The sequence below is a fragment of the Schistocerca nitens genome, chromosome 3, assembly GCF_023898315.1.
Source record: "Schistocerca nitens isolate TAMUIC-IGC-003100 chromosome 3, iqSchNite1.1, whole genome shotgun sequence".
Classification (NCBI taxonomy): domain Eukaryota; kingdom Metazoa; phylum Arthropoda; class Insecta; order Orthoptera; family Acrididae; genus Schistocerca; species Schistocerca nitens.
In genome coordinates, this window is record NC_064616.1 from 920,584,048 (window position 1) to 920,605,157 (window position 21,110).

Here is a 21,110-nt window from a genome sequence, read left to right on the forward strand (position 1 = left end):
CTAACATGGTGTGATGACAAAGATGTCATTTTAGGGGAGTTCACGGCCTATTTGAATCCATTTATTTTGAACCAGGTATGCTAGGGCATGATAATTTTGCACCCATTTCATTTTCTGTTTATATGTACCAAAAAATTACTATTGTAGCATGCCATCAGCTATCAATCTAATTGTTCTTGTGTATGAATAAGATTGATAATAGAATTTTAGAGGCAGTCCTAAAATTGTGTCATTAGAACACAAAAAGCACTGCAATAGCTCTAGCCGAAGGAGATAAAATTTGAAAGGGCAAACTGTTCAGGTATCCACAGACTGCCCTAAAGTTTGTATGGCATTCCAAAGGGAACTGAAAAGCATGCTTAAATTCGAGGGTAAACAAGAGGATCCCATACTTTTGGACTTTTAGGTTGTGTGGCATATGTACAGTGCATGGTACCTTTAAGACAATTAGTATTAGCAGTGGTTGGAACCTTGTTCAGTTTCTAGGAGCTTTATATGATCTGTTCAAAAATTTTCCCTCCCACTGACTGATTTCAGCAATGTTACAGGCACGTCTGTTATCCTGCAGAAGTTTTGTATCGTTTGGCGAGTGGAAAATAAAATGGCAGCAGTCAGAGCTCAGAAAATATTAACAGTGGGTCTGCGAAGGAAGTAGAAAGGGTAAAGCACGAACAGGGGGAGGTAAAAGCAAAACCTAAGGTCACTATTTGAATTCCTAAGAGTCATAGCTACCAAGTAGTGCATGAGGGACAAGATGCTGAGAGCTCATCTTGCCTTTCTTGAGACTGTGGCTGCTCAAGTTGAGCTGTTTCTGACTAAATTTGTGAGGTGTCCCCTTAACTCTTTTCCTCTATACTCCCCTCTGTTCTGTGGTCAGAGAATTAATGAGAAAATTTATCAAACCACAAGTTTTATAGGAGCAGCTATCTTCGATATAGATCTGAGTGCAACATAACTCTGTAGCGATCTCAGAAAGTGGACAATGGGTATGCCACCAAAAAAAGCACTGGGTCAATGTGACATATCGGAGAAAGATAACTTGGCATTATGAAGTGAGTGTCTTTTGTTTATGAAGATTATGGTATACCAAATTTTGGATAAATCAACTGTGATGTATTCTTTTATGTAGGGCACCATATAATTAGATCCAGAATGTTGACCTTGCAAGGAAACGGTCAGGCATAGCATCGACACATCTTACTGCCTTAAATCACTGTGGTGATCATGAAGCTGTGAATTCCAAAATCTTTTAGAAATCATATCAGTAGAGGAATCCTCAAATCATTTAGTGGGAATCGTGATTTCTTTCATCAATCCTGGATTGTGGCATTGGGGACAAGAATGGATGTGAAAATTTGAAGAGATTCATCATGATTGCTTGCATTATCTTCCATGGCAATGCCAGTTCTGACCGCTCCTCCATTCTGGTCAAAAATTTGACTGAAGCCTTTGTCATAGCCCTTTGTACCTTTTCATGATGTGGCCAAGGATGCATGGGGTGTTGTATCAAGCAATTAATACACGGCTTCCAAGATGCACACGGTGGGTATGGTGGAACAGTAGGAGAGAAAATGACAGCTGAGAAGTCCTCAAAAAAATGGAGAAAAAGAGGGAAGGGATTAGAGAAAAGCTGAGAGATCTACAAAGTACCATACCAGATTCAGATTGAAGTAGTAGTTCTATTACTAAAAAAACTCAGCTTGTGACTTCAGTTAATGTTCATGTATGTGTCCTCACCAAAACAGTCTCTTACTGTTGCTTTCACAACTATTTTGTTCAAATTGTATTTGAATTTTATTGTTAGGTCTCTTTGTGTAAAACAATTTTTTGCTGAAGTAGGTAATGCTCTTCGTTTTTATGCTAGTGTGCCCTCGTAAAAGGTGATTGTTCCTAATGGAAATATATTAATAATGTTTTACTTCCTGTGCAGTCTAGTCTCATTCTGGTTTTCCTGTAATTTTTTGTTCATATTACTTCAAACACTTAATTCTGATGCCAAATTTTGGTATGTTTATTTCTTGGTTAAGATAAACCATGTTCATTTTAAGTGGGATTTTTCCTTTTAACTCGGAGTAGAGCCTAGTAGGGCCTAGTAATACCAGGGCCCGTGTTGCCCGGCAGCCTCGTCCAGCGGCTAAGTCCCGTTCAAGGCCACCCGCCTAGCGAGCAACCAAGAGTGGCACGGCCACCAAAACAAAAAGTGAAAACATTTTTTGAATAAAAACAGGAGGGAGATAAGGAATAGAGATAAGGAAAGGACAGAACACACTTTATTGTCTATAATAAATCATACAGTCACCGTTGATCTTTATTTTACAATTGCCATTGCAGACTTTCGCCCATATAAACAGGTACTCATCAGCATTCAACTTCTTCTTCCTTCTCATAGTCAAAACAAATGGCATGCTTGGGGCAAGCATACCATAAGGCTGTTTAGCCAACAGTCCTGTCGTCTCAGCTATACTCCATGTCTTCCAAGCCAAAATGTTAGCATCTGGAAAAGTTTCAAGGCCACCATAATCTGCTTGGTTGCCCCATACAACGGCCAGTGTAAGCCATGTACTACCTCCAAACACAGCCTGAACATCACAAGTGAAGTTCAAATGGAGTCCACGAAAAACATTTGGACCTCCAATCAATTGCTGCTTATTAAACTCTCCAGCCAAGTCAATATCAATCGCCTTCAAACTGCGATACACAGGTACGCTGCGCCGCCAGCGACGACGCCATGCGCGTCGCAGAGGCATTGCTGTGTCGCTGGGCGTTGGCTTGCTACGTTCACTTGTGAATGATGGTCTGTAACAACTGTGAATGGCCTTCTATAGAGATATTGTCGAAATTTGCACATGGCCCAGATCACAGCAAGACATTCTATTTCTGTATTTGAGCAGTTTCTCTCGGTTTTTGTAAGTGTCCTAGAAGCATAGGCTATAACCTTCTCTTTTCCATCCGAAATTTGCACCAGAACAGCACCAAGCCCATAGCCATTAGCATCTGTGTGTAGGTCAGTCTGCCTTTTTGGAGACACTTAAGAATGGCCCTCAGTGTTTTTATATGTTAATCATATGTCTATGAGAACACTATAATGTCATCTAAATAACAAAGACACATTGTCCACTTCAGATGACGTAGAAGATTATCCATCATCCGTTCAAAAGTTGCTGGTGCATTACAGAAACCAAACGTCATTACCTTTAACTCATACAAGCCCTCAGGGATGATGAATGCAGTTTTCTCACAATCAGCCTAATCTACTTCGAATTGCCAGTATCCCAAGTACATGTCCATGGTTGAGTAAAACTTCACCCCATTCAGACAATCTAGTGTATCTTCATCAATTCGGGGAAGGGGGTAAACGTCCTTTTTTAGTTATCTTATTAAGCTTCCTGTAATCAAGACAAAAGTGCCAACTGCCATCCGTCTTCCTGACGAGGACCACTCGTGACGACAGTGGGCTCTGCGAAGGCTGAATGATGTCGTTCATCATCATTTTCTCTACCTCGTCGCGTATTATTTGTCGTTCCATTGTTGACACCCGGTATGCTCTCTGGCTTATTGGTTGATGGTGCTCTTCTGGTGCTTCACCGACGATTTGTCTAATGTGCCCTTCACCTGTGGATTGAAGCATTCCGAGAACTCTTTTGTTGTTCCTTAGTGAGATCTGGTGATAGTCGAGCTAGAAGATCTTGTCTTGTAGTGGTAGCACTAATTTCGCCCACAGACTTGGCATGGGAGGTTTCTAGGATGCTCAGCTGTTCTTCAATTAACAGCTCAGCATTTGCTACGCACATGCGTCTTGGAAGGATCTGCATTTCTCGGCGACAGTTAACTATCCACAATTCGCCGAATCCGTTCTTAAACGAGACAACAGAGGCTGGGATGCCCAAGTTATTCTTCAGTGGTATGCGTCTCTTACATTCCACTAAAAGATCCACGAGTTGATGTATGGCATGACATGTGACAATTACCTTTATAGTGCCGACTGCAGGAATGATCATTCATCCAGCACACATAGTCTCCACACACTCGGATGCCCGTCTTCCTGTCCACAGTATCTCATCTCGTCTAGCATGATCTTTGAGCGACCACAATCTATAAATGCCTGAGAAGCTTTCAAAAAGTCCCATCCGAGAATGACGTCATGACTACACTCTTGTAAGACGATGAATTCTAAGGGCTGCGTATGGCCACTTATACCCACACGAATGGTACATCTTCCTATAGGTTTTACATATTTCCCATCAGCCACCTTCAGCAGAGATGTTTTGTTGTTGACGAATACGGTTTTCTGCAACTGGCAAATGACTGAATATGATGCTCCAGAGTCCACGAGAGCTTAGGCTGGTCGGCCATCCATGTGGATATCGACGTAGTTTCCTATCATTTTAGTAGTGACCAACGGCGGAGGATTTTTCTCTTCTGCGGCCTCACCTCCAAGGAAGGTTGCACCCTTTAGTTTTCCAGGTTGCAGCGGCTAGGTGATTGGCCGGAGCTTGATCAGCGTGTTGGAGAGTGTCCTCTCCAGCGGCTAGCTTGCGACGGTGGTGACCTACGTCATCATGCACCCACATCTTCTTGTTCATCTTTGTCGTCCCAGAGTTGACGTCGGCTAAGATTGGTCTGCTGTCTTCTGGTGCGGGCGTCATCAAATATCTGCCGCCTTTCTTGACAATAGCACACCACATGTCCCGGTCGTCCGCAGTGGAAACATACTGGTTGGTTATCCTGGGTCCTCTAGATGTCAGTCTTCCTTGGTGCCCAAACTACCCTTATGACCTCATGAAGCATCTCGATTTTTTGCTCACCGTGCAATCCAAGTGCCTTTTAAACTTGCTCTCTCACTATGTGACAAAGAACACTTGTGAAATCAGTTGCTTCCTCCATCACAGACATCGATACGACATTTGGAATCCATTCAAACTTCCTGCATGTAATTCTTTTTTGATGCATTGTCTCAATTTACTGGCACCATTTTATGAAGTCGTCTGCTATCGAAACCTCCTTCAGGAGTAGGGCTTCGTACATGTCCTCAGCAACACCCTTCATGAGATGTGCAACCTTATCTTCCTCCTTCATTCTAGGATCCACTATTTTACAAAGCTCAAAGACATCTCGAATGTAGGATGCTGTAGTTTCTCCTGGACGCTGTGCCCTGCACTTTAATATATCTTCAGCCTTGCACTTCTGTCGTTGTGTGTCGCCGAAATACTTGCGCAGTTCTGCCTGGAATACTTCTCAGCTTGTGAACTTCTCCTCGTTGTTCTCATACCATTGCTTGGAAGTGGCCTCCAAGTAGAAAACTACGTTAGCCAAACACATGGTGTCATCCCATTTGTTAAATTTGGCTATACACTCGTATACCTTCAGCCACTTGTTTGGGTCTTGGCTATCGTCACCAGAGAACCTGGAAGGATGTCTCACGTGGTGGCACACAGTTGCTGTCATCGTAACGTCCTTTTCTTCTTCTGCCTCCTGATGGGAGCCACTGTGTCGTCGATAATGTGCACTATCACAAGTTCCAGTACCAAGCGTATCCACCAGAATTATGTCACGTAGAAGGTGTAATTCGATGAATGACGAACACTAATTTCAGTTAAAGAAGGTTTATTTAGCACTTTCACATACAAGAGCGCGGAGCAAACTACCTCCGGCTGGAACACTTACAGTGTATATACAGCTACAGAACATTCCAGTACAATGATTCTTGAAATTTGTGGATACTTCTAGAATGTACTCAAACCGAATATGGAAATTAAAATTTTACAGTCCATGTTAAGTATCATAACCACTATACCATGGTGCTACTTGGCTTCTTCTGTGACAATATGTCTATACAAATCTACTCTATAAAGCAGTGACATTTTTGTTTTAAAATCATCTAATAGATGGGGTCACACAATGCTAGCACATATTTGTGTTAGTAGCATCATTTTGTGTTAGCAACAAGATTTGTGTTCAAACGTAGACCAAGTGAGGTGGCAAAGCGTTGAGACATTGAACTTGATTTCTAGAGGATAGTGGGTTAAATTCTTTCTGGCAGTCCACATTTTGGATTTTTGTGGTTTCCATAAACAGCTTAAGGCAAGTGCCGGAGACAGTTCTTTTGAAAAAAGAACACACTCTGTTTCCTTCTCCATCCTTCCCCAAGCCAAGCTAGTACTCCATCTTTAATGACGTTGTGAATGTAACATTAAACTTTAATCTTCATTCAGGCACAGTTACTTATCACACACACACACACACACACACATATATATATATATATATATATATATATATATATATATATAAAGAGCATTGGAGTAGCTTTGATACAAATCACTGCCCAATATGTACAAATGCTCTACTAGAACCGTTTGTGACTTTCTCTCCTTATTAATGGGTACTACTGTTTTGTCATCAATTGATATAGTAGTTTTAGTTCTTTCTTGTTGATTTTTGACTATCTTCTGTATGTTTGTAAGTGAAATTGAGAGTTAATAACAAAAACTACAGCTTTCCTGCTCACCTGGTATTCAATATCATTTCAATCTGAGTGCCCAGCACTCGACATTTTTAGACCTCTGCTCTTTGCAACAGAAAGTGCCTGCAGTGCAAGTGAACCTTAGCAAAAGATTTTAACAAGAATCCAAGAAAATTCTGCTCATGTATAAAATCTCTAAGCTGGTCAAAGGCTTCTATCTAGTCACTCTTTGACCAGTGTGATGTGGCAGTAGAAGACAGAAACAGGAAACCTGACAATTTAAATCTTGCATTTTGGAAATCATTCACACAGGAGGATCCTACAGACTTGTTGCTGTTTGACTGTCATCTAGGCTGCCGTATGGAGGACATAGTAATAGACATACCTGACATAGAGAAGCAAGTGAAAGATTTGCCAGGTCTGGAAGGAATCAGAGTTTGGTTTTACAGAGAGTACTGTTTAGCATCAGCCCCTTACTTGGCATGCATTTGTTTCAAACCTCTCACCCAGCGCAGAGTCCTAAGTGACTGGAGGAAAGTGCAGGTGACTCCTGTCTATAAGAAGAGTAAAAGAATGTAGCCACAAAATTACTGACCAGTATCTGTAACATCAATTTGCTGCAGAATTCTTGAATACATTCTCAATCTGAATATGATAAATTTTCTTAAGGTGGAAAGGCTTCTGTCCACAAATCAGCATAGATTTAGAAAGCATCACTCATTAAAAAATCAGCTTGTCATTTTCTTGCACAATAACTTGCAGACCATGGATGAAGGGCAACAGGCAGTTTCCATATTCCTAGATTTCCAGAAAGCATTTGATACTGTAGACTGTTAATGAAGGCCCAAGTGTATCGTTTGGGTTCATAGATATGTGCATGGCTTGAACAGTTCTTAAGTAACCCAGTATGTTGTCCTCAACAGCAAGTGTCCATCAGTTGCACGGGAATCATCAGGATTGCCCCAGGCAAGTGTGATAGTTGCTCTTATTCTCTATATACAAGGGATATCGGGAATGTGAGGTTACAAGGCCCGTAGATCTACCAGGGAATTGAGTTTTTCATAGTTTGTACCACTGTTATGTATGGTGCGCACAATGAAATGTCTGAGGGGCAACGGTCATCAGTAGCATCTTGACCCACGTTTTGATGACAATAAAAAGTGAGCACTCTCATTCCATCTCCCACTAAGTGCAAAGTATGCGCTGTGATATGCTACCTGAATGCCAAGGCTATGACCGTTGCCAGGATTCTTAAGGAGTTGGTGGGACAAATCTACAATGCAGGTGTTAAAAAACTAATTGCCTGGTTGACAAAATGCATTGAAGGAAATGGTGATTACTTGCAACAGTGCTGTAATATTTATGCTACTGTTTCTGTATGTTTCATTGAAATATATGCATTTCTGTTTGTGTAAAAAATCTTGTGACCTTATTTTCCTCATATCATTCATACATAAATGATCTGACAGACAGAGTGAACAATAATTTGTGGCTGTTCGCTCATGATGTACGGGAAGGTGTCATCATTGAGCGAGTGTAGGAGAATACAAGATGACTTGAACAAAATTTCTAGTTGGTGTGATGAATGGCTGCTTGCTCAAACTGTAGAAAAATGTAAGTTAATGCAGATGAGTAGGAAAACCTATCCCATAATGTTCAAATACAGCATTAGTAGCATACTGCTTGGCACAGTCATGTTGAATAAATATTTAGGCATAACATTGTGAAGTGATGTGAAATGGAACAGACACTAGAAGGGAAAGTGAATGAGTAATATCAATTTACTGAGAGAATTTTAGGAAAGTCTTTTTCATTTTGCAAGGACACCACATGTAAAACACCCGTGTGACCAATTAATGTGTATTGCTCAAGTGTTTGGGATCCCAACCAGATCAGATTAAAGGAAGACATTGAAGCAGTTCAGAGGTGGGCTGCTAAATTTGTTACCACTAGGTTTGATCGACATATGAGTATTACGGAGATACTTCATGAACTCAAATGTGAATCCCTGTAGGGAAGACAGCATTCTTTTTGTGAAACTCTTTTGAGAAAATTTAGAGAACTGGCATTTGAAGTTGACTGCAGAACAATTTTACTGCCACCAATGAACATTTTGAATAAGCACCCCAAAGATAAGATAGAAATGAGGATTCGTTCGAAGGCATATAGACACTCATTTTTTCCTAACTCTATTTGTAAGTGGGACTGGAAAGGAAATAAACAGTAATAATACAATGTACCTTGCACCCTGCAACATACCATGGCTTGCAGAGTGCAGAATATATACGTAGATGTAGGCGTAGAAGTATGCCTGCATATGTGGCATGCTGATGTGCTGTTGTAGTGCAACTGATAAAAGTACAAACTTCAGCATCTTGTTCTATATGTAATGCAACTTTGATACATATCGACACTGTCATTCCTAACACAGCTGCAATGCAAACCAACATGGGTTAGGTTGGTACCTGTTGTGGAATTACACCCATCTTCAACAAGACGAATGAGAACAGGCCAAATGCCCAGTATCATACAGAGCTATATGGGTGGCATGGGAATCCCTTGGATGTGGACTGGAGTCAGTGCAGTGACATAGGTCTCCTGCAGGCTGCTGATGCCTCCTTCTTTCTGGCCTAAAAATGTCACATGTTACTTTACTGTGAAAGAAAATGCAGTTACACATTGTCAGTCAGATGGTACCCTATTGGCATGTGAGCAAGTCAGAACAGGGTAGAATAATTAGTCTCCGGAAAATGAGTTGTTTTTAAACTGTAGCATATTGTCTTGTGTTGTATATGCGGCTACAACAGTGATGAGTCTGCGAAACCAGCATGGAAAGACTGTCATCATGTCTGCACTGTCTTTACAGAGTGTGTATCCATGTCCACTGCATTCACTTCTGGAGCACTATTACATGTGAGGGGAGCTGCCCATGCTGAAGGCCTAATATAATCTGCCAAGGATTGAACTAGGGGCAAGTACATCGCCAGATCTTATTCTCTTGTTTGGAAACTGTAAAAACATCAGATGACAGACTGTGGACAGAGCCTCTGTAGAGTGTTCAACTGTAGTGTTTTCAGTAGAGTCCCACTTCGGTTTGTCCTGCAGTAATAACTATATATGTGTTAGATGCTACCTGTGAGATACAACGTGGCAACCTACGTTGTCAAGTGCCAAATATGAGAGTTTGAAGCACCGTCAGATATTATATGCAAATTACAGTGACCATTATATCATAAGGTTTTTAGTGCCTGAGGTGTTGCCCCTCACTCAGACAATATCGTGTTTCAGCAGGAACTGCCCATCCAAAACTGATGGGAAATTCTGAGCCATCTTGAAAGAATGATTAATTACAAAGCTTTACCTCACATGCAATATAAACCACTCTACAGTCTGTCTGTTATAAATACAGTACATAAAAATGAGTGGTTGTAATCAATAGTAAATTTGGAGTAGTCCTGGGTTGTTGAATTATTTGAGGTATCAGTTTTAAAAACTGAAGCATGCAAATTAGTCTATGTGGTTAATGTATGTATTCAAAATTGTAGTTTTGAAGTAATTTGGTTTGTTTCAACTAACAATAATGATAAATGTGTTTTTCTTTGGAGAATAAAAAAATTAATTGTTCTGTTTTCTGTAACCAGATTTCAAACTTGATGACAAAGCAAAACATGACATACAGTCAGCAGCAGAGACATATGAAAAGTTCTACAAATCTTTAAATTTTAATATTCTTGAATTTCCTGGATTTGGGAAGAAAATTTGTAAAGCTCATCGTGTAAGCCCAGATTCAATAATGCAACTTGGATTCCAGGTAAGATTTATTATAAGCATGATTTTGGGAGTATTATTGATTGGGTACAGTGTACTAAGTGAACTAGCTATAACTAAAGAAGTGAAAATTTAGTAATTCACACATATAATCAGTAGTGTGATTTAATTTTCCTCAAAATGTCTGGAAAAATCAATGTTTTGCTTTAATAATTTAAAAAAATTAATGATTGAGTTGTGATTGAATAGTGATGCAGTCTAGTTGATAGTCATGTTCAGATATAACTCCATTAGGTGAAAACTGTATCTTGTTGTGTAACAGGATGTTTAACATCCAGTCTACATTATTTTCCTTTCTTATAACAAATGTGTAAATAACCCACCCAGATAGCCATACATGTTAGTGCCCCTACCGTTATGGGGACATGTGTTAACCCCGGATCGAAACTGTCTGGCTGATGAAATACCAGGGCTGGTGTGCCGGCCAGCCTGGATGTGGCTTTTAGGCAGTTTGCCTCATCCTACTAGGTCAGGGCTTAACAACTGGCCGGTTTTGAGCGCGAGTACTCGCGTGTGCTCAGGCACGTGCTCGCGAGCAGCTGCAAGGTCGCGGAGTAGGGAGGGAGGGGAAATGCGCACGCACGTTTGAATAGGGCCGCAGCATACCTATTGAATTCGCGCCGACTGTGTAACGTTTAAAGTACTACGATCAGCTCTTAACAGTCACTTCGCTGGTTAAAAATCATGTGAAGTCGCCGTTGTGTAACCCCAACCATGCTTTCGCAGTTCAACCCCCATTGGGAGGAATTGTATCTGTTTACTGAAAAAGATGGTGTTGCAAAATGTTTACTATGTCACAAAACGCTGAATTCTTTTACGAAATTTAATTTGCAGCGACATTATATGTCGTACCACGCGAAAGACTACGGACGTGGGAAAAGTGATTGACCAGATCGTCCACAGGAAGTTATTAAACTTAAATGGAAGCTATCCGAAGAAGATCTGGACGACGAAGAAAAATCAACTGAGGCAGCTCTCAGAGTGGGTTACAAAATTGCTTTCCTTTTAGCAAAATCTCTGCGCCCCTTAACTGATGGCGATTTAATAGAGTTTGGAATGTAGGAGACGAGATGCTGGCAGAAGTAAAGCTGTGAGGACCGGGCGTGAGTCGTGCTTCGGTAGCTCAGATGGTAGAGCACTTGCCCGCGGAAGGCAAAGGTCCCGAGTTCGAGTCTCGGTCGGGCACACAGTTTTAATCTGCCAGGAAGTTTAATAAACGAATGTTTGGTAGTTACAGCGGAACATTTGTGTCCATCTCAAGTTGAACAGTTTCGGATTGTGCCATTATCTAACATGACCATTATGCGTCGCATACAGGACATGGCAGACGACGTCCAGAGCCTGCTTGCTAATATCTGTAAAGATTTTATGGCGTATTCTCTAGCTCTGGACGAAAGTGTTGATATCACTGGAACAGCGCAGCTTGCCATATTTATTAGAGGTGTTAATAGAGATCTTCAGGTGATGGAGGAGCTCCTCGATGTAGTAGCCATGAAGAACACTACAACCAGAGGTGATATTTTAAGTAGTGTTGAAGAAAGTGTTGAAAATATAGGATTGTCGTGGAATTCATTAGTTTCAGTGTCTACAGATGGTAGAGGCATACACTAAGCTAATAAAATTATGTGGCATGTGTACATTCTCCTTTATTGTTTCATTTTTCGCAGTAATAATTCGTGAGTGATATCCCTGGAGGTGGCCGCGGATTTACATTGACTGGCGGCAGCTGTTGTGTGCCTCACATGACTCTCCCCACTCACCGCTCTGGTCCGGTAGTGGGGGTAGCGTGCTCGCGCTGCTCCGTGCTCGTGCCTTGCTGCTCACAGCTTGCTCCGCGAGCACGTATGTTGTGAAGCCCTGTACTAGGTGAATGCAGTGGTACCCCTCACCTCAGTTACATGATTTGCAAACATTTAGAAAACTGTCACTCATTTCCAGATGAATAACAGTACACGCAGACAATTCAAGTACACATACTCCATTCAGGGGGAAGTGAAGGGTCTAATTGGGTGGCAAAAGGAAATACATTTGGCCACCCCTTAAATTAACCATGGCAAATCCGTTCTTAATCATGCACCAGCGTGGGACAAAGACACAAGAAGAAGAAATTAGCTTCTGGTGAAAACGGTGTGAGCATTTCAATAAAATCCTTTCATTACAGAAACACAAATCCTATGACTTTCATGCCTTTATGTGAAAACTGCATTGCACTATTATAAATGCATTTAGAGTTATTGATTGATTGTATTTTCTCTTAGTTTTGCATCATCCCCTATTTGATATTTGTAAGAGTCAGTTTTTATGGTGAAGCAGTAAGGATTAAATCAATTCATTTCAGCCTCTTAAAATTAGGATTTCTCTGGGAATATACACTGCTGGCCATTACATAGCCACAACAGGAAGGACAGAAAAAAATGCTTATTGTAAATATACAGTCTAGTTGGAAGTACACAACAGTTAAATTAGTTGGTGATTTGGGGGTGTATAGGGTGCGAAATTTATTGCACAGAGTTGAGCATGTGGCAGCAATAATAGTTCCTATGCACTTCATGCCAGAAGCATTGCTTTCACGTGGTAGAAAGATTATGGCTAGTATTTTGTTGGATGCAAAAGTGATTAAATTTATTTAGTACTTTGCAAAGGGTGTAACAGTAACTGGCGAGTACTGCGCATATCTTCAGGACAATTTTGCTGCTAATATAAATGAGGAGGGGGAATAAGAAACCCTGCTTCAAGATGACAAAGCTCCTGGGTACAAATATGCCTTTGTGATAGGAAAACTGGGGAATTTGAAATGCTGGTTGAGGAAAGATTTACACTGCTCACCAGGATTGGCAGCTTGCTAACTGTCTCTTGTTCCTAAATGTAAAGGAATTTGGGGCAATAACACAAATTGTGTCCAACAAAGAGGTTATGACAGTCATAAAATAGCATTTTTGGGCTTTTCGGTATCTCACTTCAGAGACTGGATAAGTATTGGACAAAGTTTGTTGGCCTGAAAAGGAGTACTACTAAATAATAAGACCACTTGTGACAAATGGCGCAGTTTTCAGACTTGAAATTCTTCCTCCTCCTCCTTGTCAGATAGTATCATCATGAGTGATTGACTCACAGTGTGAGAAAAATACTTGAAGTACAAAAGTTGTGAAACTCAGTCTCATCATAATGTGAAGCATGTGCTTTCCCTTTTTAAATGAATACTTGGGAACTTTAGCAAGTGTGTATCACTCTTCCAAGTGAACTATATACTCAGTAGCAGCAGGAACTGACTGGGTCATGTGATTAGCTACAGCCCTGCTCTGATTAAAATAGAGCATGTTATTACCTGGACAGTGGATGCTTCCTTTTAACAAAATTAAATTTTATGATGCTGAAAAGAAGAAAGTAGTGTCAAAAAAAGCTGACAAATGTTAAGGCCAAGCAAGTTGACAGTGTTGCTATTACGGCAGGAAGGACACAGTGCTGGGATGAATGGAATTGAAGTATTTACTCCAACAGCATCATAACATAGTATGTAAGGTCACAAGTTAGAACACTGAGTGAGTGGTGTGGGTTCAATTTTATGACAAAATTATTTCTTCTTCTTCCTCCTCCTCCTCCTCCTCTTCTTCTTCTTCTTCTTCTTCTTCTTCTTCTTTTCCCTCTCTCTCCCTCTCCCCCTCCCCCCCCCCCCTCTCAGCTTATAACCATCTTCATTGTACTGGTTACAAGGTAGATGTGCATACAAATTTATTTATAATGTTAGAATTAATCATTTTTAGAGAGATAGTTGGCATAGGAACATTGGTAACATAAATTGTTGTCACACTAAGAACATTGTACAAAAGACACTTTGCAACAGTGTCAGGTAATTTTCAGTAAAGTTAAGTGGAATCTTATGTAATCAACATTCTGCAATACTGATTTTCAGCATGTTGATTTTGCAGCCATAAACCAGTGACTAACATAGGTTCAGTGATCTTCTTCTGTACTTTGTCATATAAACCAATGCATTTTGACACTCAAACAAGAAAAAAAAGAAGAAGAAAAAACTCATATCACTCGCATGGAACTTGCAGCGTAAAGAGTGCCAACATGACAGTATACATGCTGGACAGTATCACCATCCTTAATGGGTGCACTATTGCCATGTATTGTAACCAAATTAATCTCTCTCAATTACTGAGGATGATAAGTGCTGAACGAAGGCCTACTGGTGTGATTGGTTTTACCGTGAGATGATTGGCTACTTAAGCTACATCACCATTCAGTCCATTTTTTGTACCCCCTCCCAGTCCCCATCCTCTGCCTCGGAGAAAAATTGTTCTCTCTATGAAATGTATTTTTAAAATGTATAAGGTTGAGAGAGTGAGAGAGAGAGAGAGAGAGAGAGAGAGAGAGAGAGAGAGGCAAACCTCATTCAGTTTTTATGCAAATATATTGATTCATACATATTATTCTGTGAATAAATGCTTAACACGTCGAGTCGCAAGCCCGAGCGCAGCTCATGTGACAGGCACGCTGTGAGCGTCCCATGCCCAAGCTCTGCTAGTCTTCGTCCGTTCGCGTTGTTTTCGTTGCGCTTGCATCTAATATTCGGGCTTGGCGTGCTGTGATCTGCCCACTGCATGGTGCTGCTGTCGTGTGGATATTTCTGAAACTATTTCGGCATTGTCAAGGACAATCCTCAGTTGTTCAAAACCACTGTACTTTCGCCTGGCGCCGTAATTTTCGTGTAATTCTTGTTGTGCTTGCAGTGCATTTTGCAATAAATATGTCAAAGTTTTTGACTAATACTGAGATTGCCGTCCCCTCTTTATCAAGCACATGATATTAACTGTGGTGAATCTATACATCTACACAGCACTGCTTTATGTCAAAAGCAACTTAAATGAGTTCGAGACCAGAGAGAACATACATCCCCACAACACCAGAGGCAAACTGGACTTTGACATACCAAGACACAGACTCACAAAGACTGCAAACTCACACAAAATAATGAGTTTAAAACTCTTCAATAAACTTCCAGCATCTGCTCGGTCACTGACCAATAATATTTTCAAACGTAAGGTTTATGACTGGCTTCTCAAACACCCATTTTATAAGATAACAGAATATTTTGAAATAAGCATTGACATTAGTATATAAGAATATTCCTAAAAGAAAAGGAATTAAATTGTAAAAACTTTACTGTAAAGTTATTGTTAATTGTATATTTAATGTTCAGACCTATTCCGCTGTAAGTGGTCAATGGTGAATAAACTGAATACTGAATTGAGAAACTTTTGAACGAGACATATGAAAATGCCGGTTCTGAAGGGGACATTTCTGAAAGTGAATACAGTGATTTTGCTTCTGAAGCAGACTCTTGTACAAAAGCAACATTATTTTTTCTTTCCATTGTTATACATTGTTCTGTGTAATAAGTCTGCTATTTAGGTTACGTGTCCATTGTGTTTTCAGTCGAAATTTCACCTCTGTCTGTATATAATTTACTGCCTAATACTGAAGGCTGTACTTCAAATGTAGTGCCATCTACAGAGTCACCTTGTAAGAGAAGGCGTTGTAGTCTTCCAAAATCTTCAGATGTGAAATTAGGGAGGACTACATTAGAGGTGCAGCCTTCATTGCCTGAATTCAAAGAGAAAAGTGGATGTGTGGCAGAAGTGGATGACAGCAGCAGTCCTTTCGATATTTTTTTTCAATTTTTATCCCTGAATCAATGGTAAAACGCATCAAGCCAGAAACTCTGAGGTTTGCGAAATCTATTGCAAATAAAATGAGGTCTTCAGGCAAAATGAAACCCAATAGCATGTGGATTTCATGGACTGGGGTACAGCTTCATGAAGTGTATTTGTTCTTTGCTGTCACAATCCGCATGTGCCTGTTGAAGAAAAATAGACTGCATGATTACTGGTCTACAAACAGCTTTGTTTCCATGCCTTTTCCAGGTTCAGTTCTACCTATAAATAGATTTTTTGCTATTTTCTCTTGCCTAAATGTAAATGACAATGCCTCATACATTCCAAGAAATGAACCTGGCCATGATCCCATGCACAAAATCAGACCATTCCTGAATCATTTACTCGCACAGTTTCCAGCATTGTTTTCACCTGAGGAAAACCTCACTATAGATGAAGGTGTCTGTGGATTCAGGGGAAGAGTTATTTTTTGTGTCCATATAAAAAACAAACCTGACAAGTATGGTATCAAGCTGTTTACCTTGTGTGATGCAAAGACAGGATATGTTTTACACACTGAAGTTTACACAGGTAAATGGCAGGAAGACAATTCAGTCGCTGCTCTTTTTCAGAGACTTCTGTCTGGCTACCTCAAAAAGGGACATACTGTTTATATGGACAGATATTACACTTCACCTGCTGTTTTTGATTTCCTGTGGGGAATAAGACGAAGGCTGTGGGGACGTGCATGCCTAATCGTAAAGGACTTCCTAAGTGAGGTGTAGTCAGCAAAAAAACTGAAGAAAAAAGTGACTGTGTATTTACGAGGAAGGAACATTTGTTGTGCCTGAAGTGGAGGGACACAAGAGATGTTCTATGTTTGTCAAGTCTTCACAAGATGACCAAAACAGAAGTAGAAGTACATAGCAAAACGGGGCTGACAAAGAAAATGAAACCTGATGCCATTCTAGACTACAACCTCAACAAGACAGGTGTAGACAGAAATGACCAACTTATATCTCACTACCCTTCCAAGAGGAGGCAAATGAAATGGTGGAAGAAACTTTTTTTCCATCTTTTTATAATGGCAGCAGTGAATACTTTCATCTTGTACTGTAAAACAAGAAACGATCAGAACAAAGGACGCCATTTGGCAAATTTTCTTCTGCAATTACGTGAAGAATTTTCAAAGAAAGGTTCTGTACATCAACATACTGCTACTCAAAATGTGTGTAGCAGCAGACTTCTAGGAAGGCATTTTGTAGACAGGATTCCTTCCACTAAAAAGAAGGCACATCCCACAAGAGTGCAAAGTTTGTGCAGAAAAAACAAAACTGTCCAATGCAAAGTCTTCAAGAAAAGAAACAGTATGGTGGTGCCCTGACTGTAAAATTCCACTGTGCATTCAGAGTGTTTCAAATTGTACCATACAAGGGCAAATTATTGTTAAATGTACAGATCAGAATCTGCGCAGAATTTTTTTGCACTAAATATGTACTGAAATGTAAATAAAATTGGTGTTCTAAATTTGTATTTAAATGAGCTTTATTTTACAAATGGATCAAATAGGAACCTTTCCTTCTAAAAAATGTTTCCATATCTTTAAATAAGGTTATAAGAATGAAATGGTAGTTAAAGAGATGCCAAAAATGCCCGGGATTCTGTTACACGCATGCTCCAAAGGGTTCGGGACTCAAAATGTTAAAAGTGATGGTGCCTGAAGAGTATTTTCAAACAAAAGTGGCTGTCTACATTTAAGAGTTGTACAATGCATCAACGTGTAGCATGTGACAGCACTCCACTTCTTGGGATGCTGAAGTATGTGCTGTAACAGCCTCTTCTCCCTATTACTCAACAGTAAACATGATGGTACTGCCAACCTGACCATTCTTCAGTTCAGTTTTCTGCGTAAGAGGTGGTTGTTGTTTTTGTTGTGATGGTGGTCATGTCCTTCAGTTCAAAGAGTGGTTTGACGTAGCTCTCCATGTTAGTCAACCCTGGATGTGTCTCTTCATCCCTGCACACTTACTGCAATTCACATCCACTTGAATGTGCTCAGTATAGTCAAACTATTTCTTGATCAACAAAATAAAAATTCATTCGTCAGCTGACTTTTTATCTTTGTTGAAATATTCTGCAGCAGTTGAACTACAGCTATGAACAAAATCACTATTTCTTGATGTCTCAGAATGTGTCCAATCTGGCTATTTCTTCTTTTAGTCCGAATTTCAGTGTGGTAACTCTTCTATTAGTTACTAAGGCTACATACTTCATCTTTGGTGTCCTTCTATATCGCCACATTTCAAAAATTTCTATCTCCTCTTGCGTGTTGTCATACTATATAGGGTCTTAACTGCTATTTTTTTTTTTTTTTTTTTTAGCTTGCAGATGGTTCTGAGTATTGTGGACACAGTAATTGTAGTGAATTTTTCTAGTGTATATTTTGCATTCTTCTTCTACCTGCGAGCTTACACTGGGCTATTTTTTGGATGAGCAAACTAACTCGTGCTCACTGAGGTCATATCAGTAGCAGTATGCACTAGTTGGGCATACACACAACCTACAATAATTCTGCTTTGAGTATACATAAGGGTCAGTTGCTTAATGCTGCCTTTTGTCCCAAATTACAATTAAGCATTATGTGGTTTAGCATAGCAGTTAGTGAACTATTTACACAGTTAAACATAGGTTTCCAAACACATTGAAAATTGGATTGATTAACAAAATGAAATGAGGTACTGTAACCTGGAGGCTTGTGAAGTAGTTGATTCACTGGTTTGAATTCAACTTGTAATTTATTACAAGCAAAAGAATAAGAAACTCATACAACAAGTTTGCCATATGATTTTGATGGATTTACTGCAAGTATTTAAATAAATTGATTGCCAGAGGAGAGCAAAGCAAGCAAAGCGACAAACAAAAGTTCCAAATGATAGCTAATCCCACTTGTTGTATTCCGCAGTTTGTGATCTGAAATGATCGCACTTGCGAAATGATAACCACCCAGTCTTACCAAGTTTATCAACAAAGATCCCACTGATAGCACCAGACACCTCTGCTTGCTTACTCCAGAGCTGTATCACATTATCAACCATTCAAGTTTAAGATTGGTACTTTCCCTGGGCCATCTTATCAAAACGATGCACATTACATTGATTTGTATACATTATACACATTTAATTAACATATTCATAAATTTACATGTGTTTACATCTTGTTTCGTATATATAAATATCAATGTTTTATCCTTTTAATTTGTTATTTTTGCATTTGTGCTGAGAGGGAGCCACAGAACCTTACCAAGTGTTTCTGTATTCTGCCAGCTGTTGCAGCACCACTTCACACAAAGCATATTTCTTTATTCATACAAACTTACCAAATGCTATGAGGGGCATCCAATAAGTAACTCAATTTTTTTTTCAATGCCAATTTCAGTTTAAAATATGTGGAATGTGTTGCAGGACGTTGTGGAATATTCCTGCATCATCCCTTACAGTTTCATGAAGTTCAGATAGGTAGCAGCACTATTCAAAATGACATTTGTAATGGAGGTGCTTTGCAAGCAGAGAGCTGTCATTGAGTTTCTTTTGCCAGAAAACCAGAGTATTGCAGATATTCATATGCACTTGCAGAATTTGTACTGAGACTTTGCAGGGAACAAATGCATGGTGAGTCATTGGGCAAAGCATCTGTCATCATCGCAGCAGGATCATGCAATCTTTCCAATCTCCCATGTACAGGACGGCTGCACCCAGCTGTGACTCCTGCAATGTTGGAATGTGTGGACACTCTCATTCGAGGTGATCGACACACACACACACACACACACACACACCTCGCTGCACTACTGGAGGTCTCTGTAGTGTTCACACACTCGCCCACCAGTTAGGGTACTCAGTGGTGTGTGCCCTCTGGGCTCCTCACTGCCTAACAAAGACCATAAAGAGCAAAAAAGTATCATTTGTGCAGAATTGCTTGCACATTGCATGGCTGATAATGGCAATTTTTTTCTCGAACATCATCACAGGCAATGAAACATGGGTTCATCATTTAGAATCGGAAACAAAATGGCAATCCATGGAGTGGTGCCACACCGCCTCCCTTCCAAAGCAAACATACAAAGCCATACCCTCAGCCGGTAAAGCCATAGTCTTCTGGGACTCAGAAGGGGTTATTGTGTTTGGTGCAGTGATGAACTGTGAAGTGTATTGTGCTGTCATCAGGAAATTGAAGAAATGACCTCAGCATGTTTGTCACCACAAAATTGCAAACTAACTTCTTCTTCTTCTTCTTCTTCTTCTTCTCCATGACAACACAAGGCCTCACACTAGTCTGCACACCCGAGAGGAGCTCACAAAAACATCATTGGACTGTTTGTCCTCATTCACCCAACAGACTGGATATTGCATCTTCTGACTTCCATCTGTTTGACCCAATGAAGGCTTTTCTTCACAGGAATCAGTATGTTGATGATGGGGAGGTTATGTGTGAAGCAAGATGTTGGCTCTGATATCGACCAGAAAAGTGGTACCATGTGAGCATACAGACCCTCCCAGCTAGATGGCATAAGGGTGTATGGTTTAATGAAGATTATGTTGGAAGGTAGTTTTTTGTAGCCAAAAAGAGCGGGAGTAATATGGTGTATTGGAATCTTGAATAAAACCAACCTGCTTTCAGAAAAAAGTGTGTTCATTACTTACTGGTTGCCCCTCGTCTTTACATAAATTATTACCTTATAGGTCGTGCTGCAATGTCAACATGCTGAAGCTAACTGATAGTGTACATGTGCAGAATTTTTGTTTTATCACTGCTGAATTAAATATTATAAATAATTTAGTTTTGTATATATCGTACAATCAAGCTTGCTCATTGTGTAGCTGAAATCATTATCTACTTGGGGTGTGTCTTACAAAGCAACATATCTGCAAATGTTTATTATTTTTTTCTAAAGAAATGAACATTTAAACTTTAATAACTTCCAAACAAGACACCATACAGTAGTGCTCAAAAGTATTTTGTAGAAAGTATTAGTTACATTTACATAGAGACAGGTGTGTAATAGAAAAAAACTGCCAGGACATAACTGAAGAGTAAGTAAGTATAATCCATTTAGTACAAAACTACATTTAGTCTTAACAAATGTATCTTACATTAAAACA

General features: G+C 39.9%; 1 protein-coding gene across 4 annotated transcripts in view; it reads left to right on the forward strand.

The window, feature by feature from the left end:
* LOC126248984 (carnitine O-palmitoyltransferase 2, mitochondrial) overlaps nucleotides 1–21,110 on the forward strand; it is a 177,624-nt gene that overhangs the window by 103,722 nt on the left and 52,792 nt on the right. For all 4 annotated transcript variants that reach the window (XM_049950546.1, XM_049950545.1, XM_049950548.1 and 1 more), the window contains exon 9: nucleotides 10,105–10,274. In XM_049950546.1, the coding sequence (XP_049806503.1) occupies nucleotides 10,105–10,274 (170 nt within the window). The remainder of the gene's footprint in view (nucleotides 1–10,104; nucleotides 10,275–21,110) is intronic.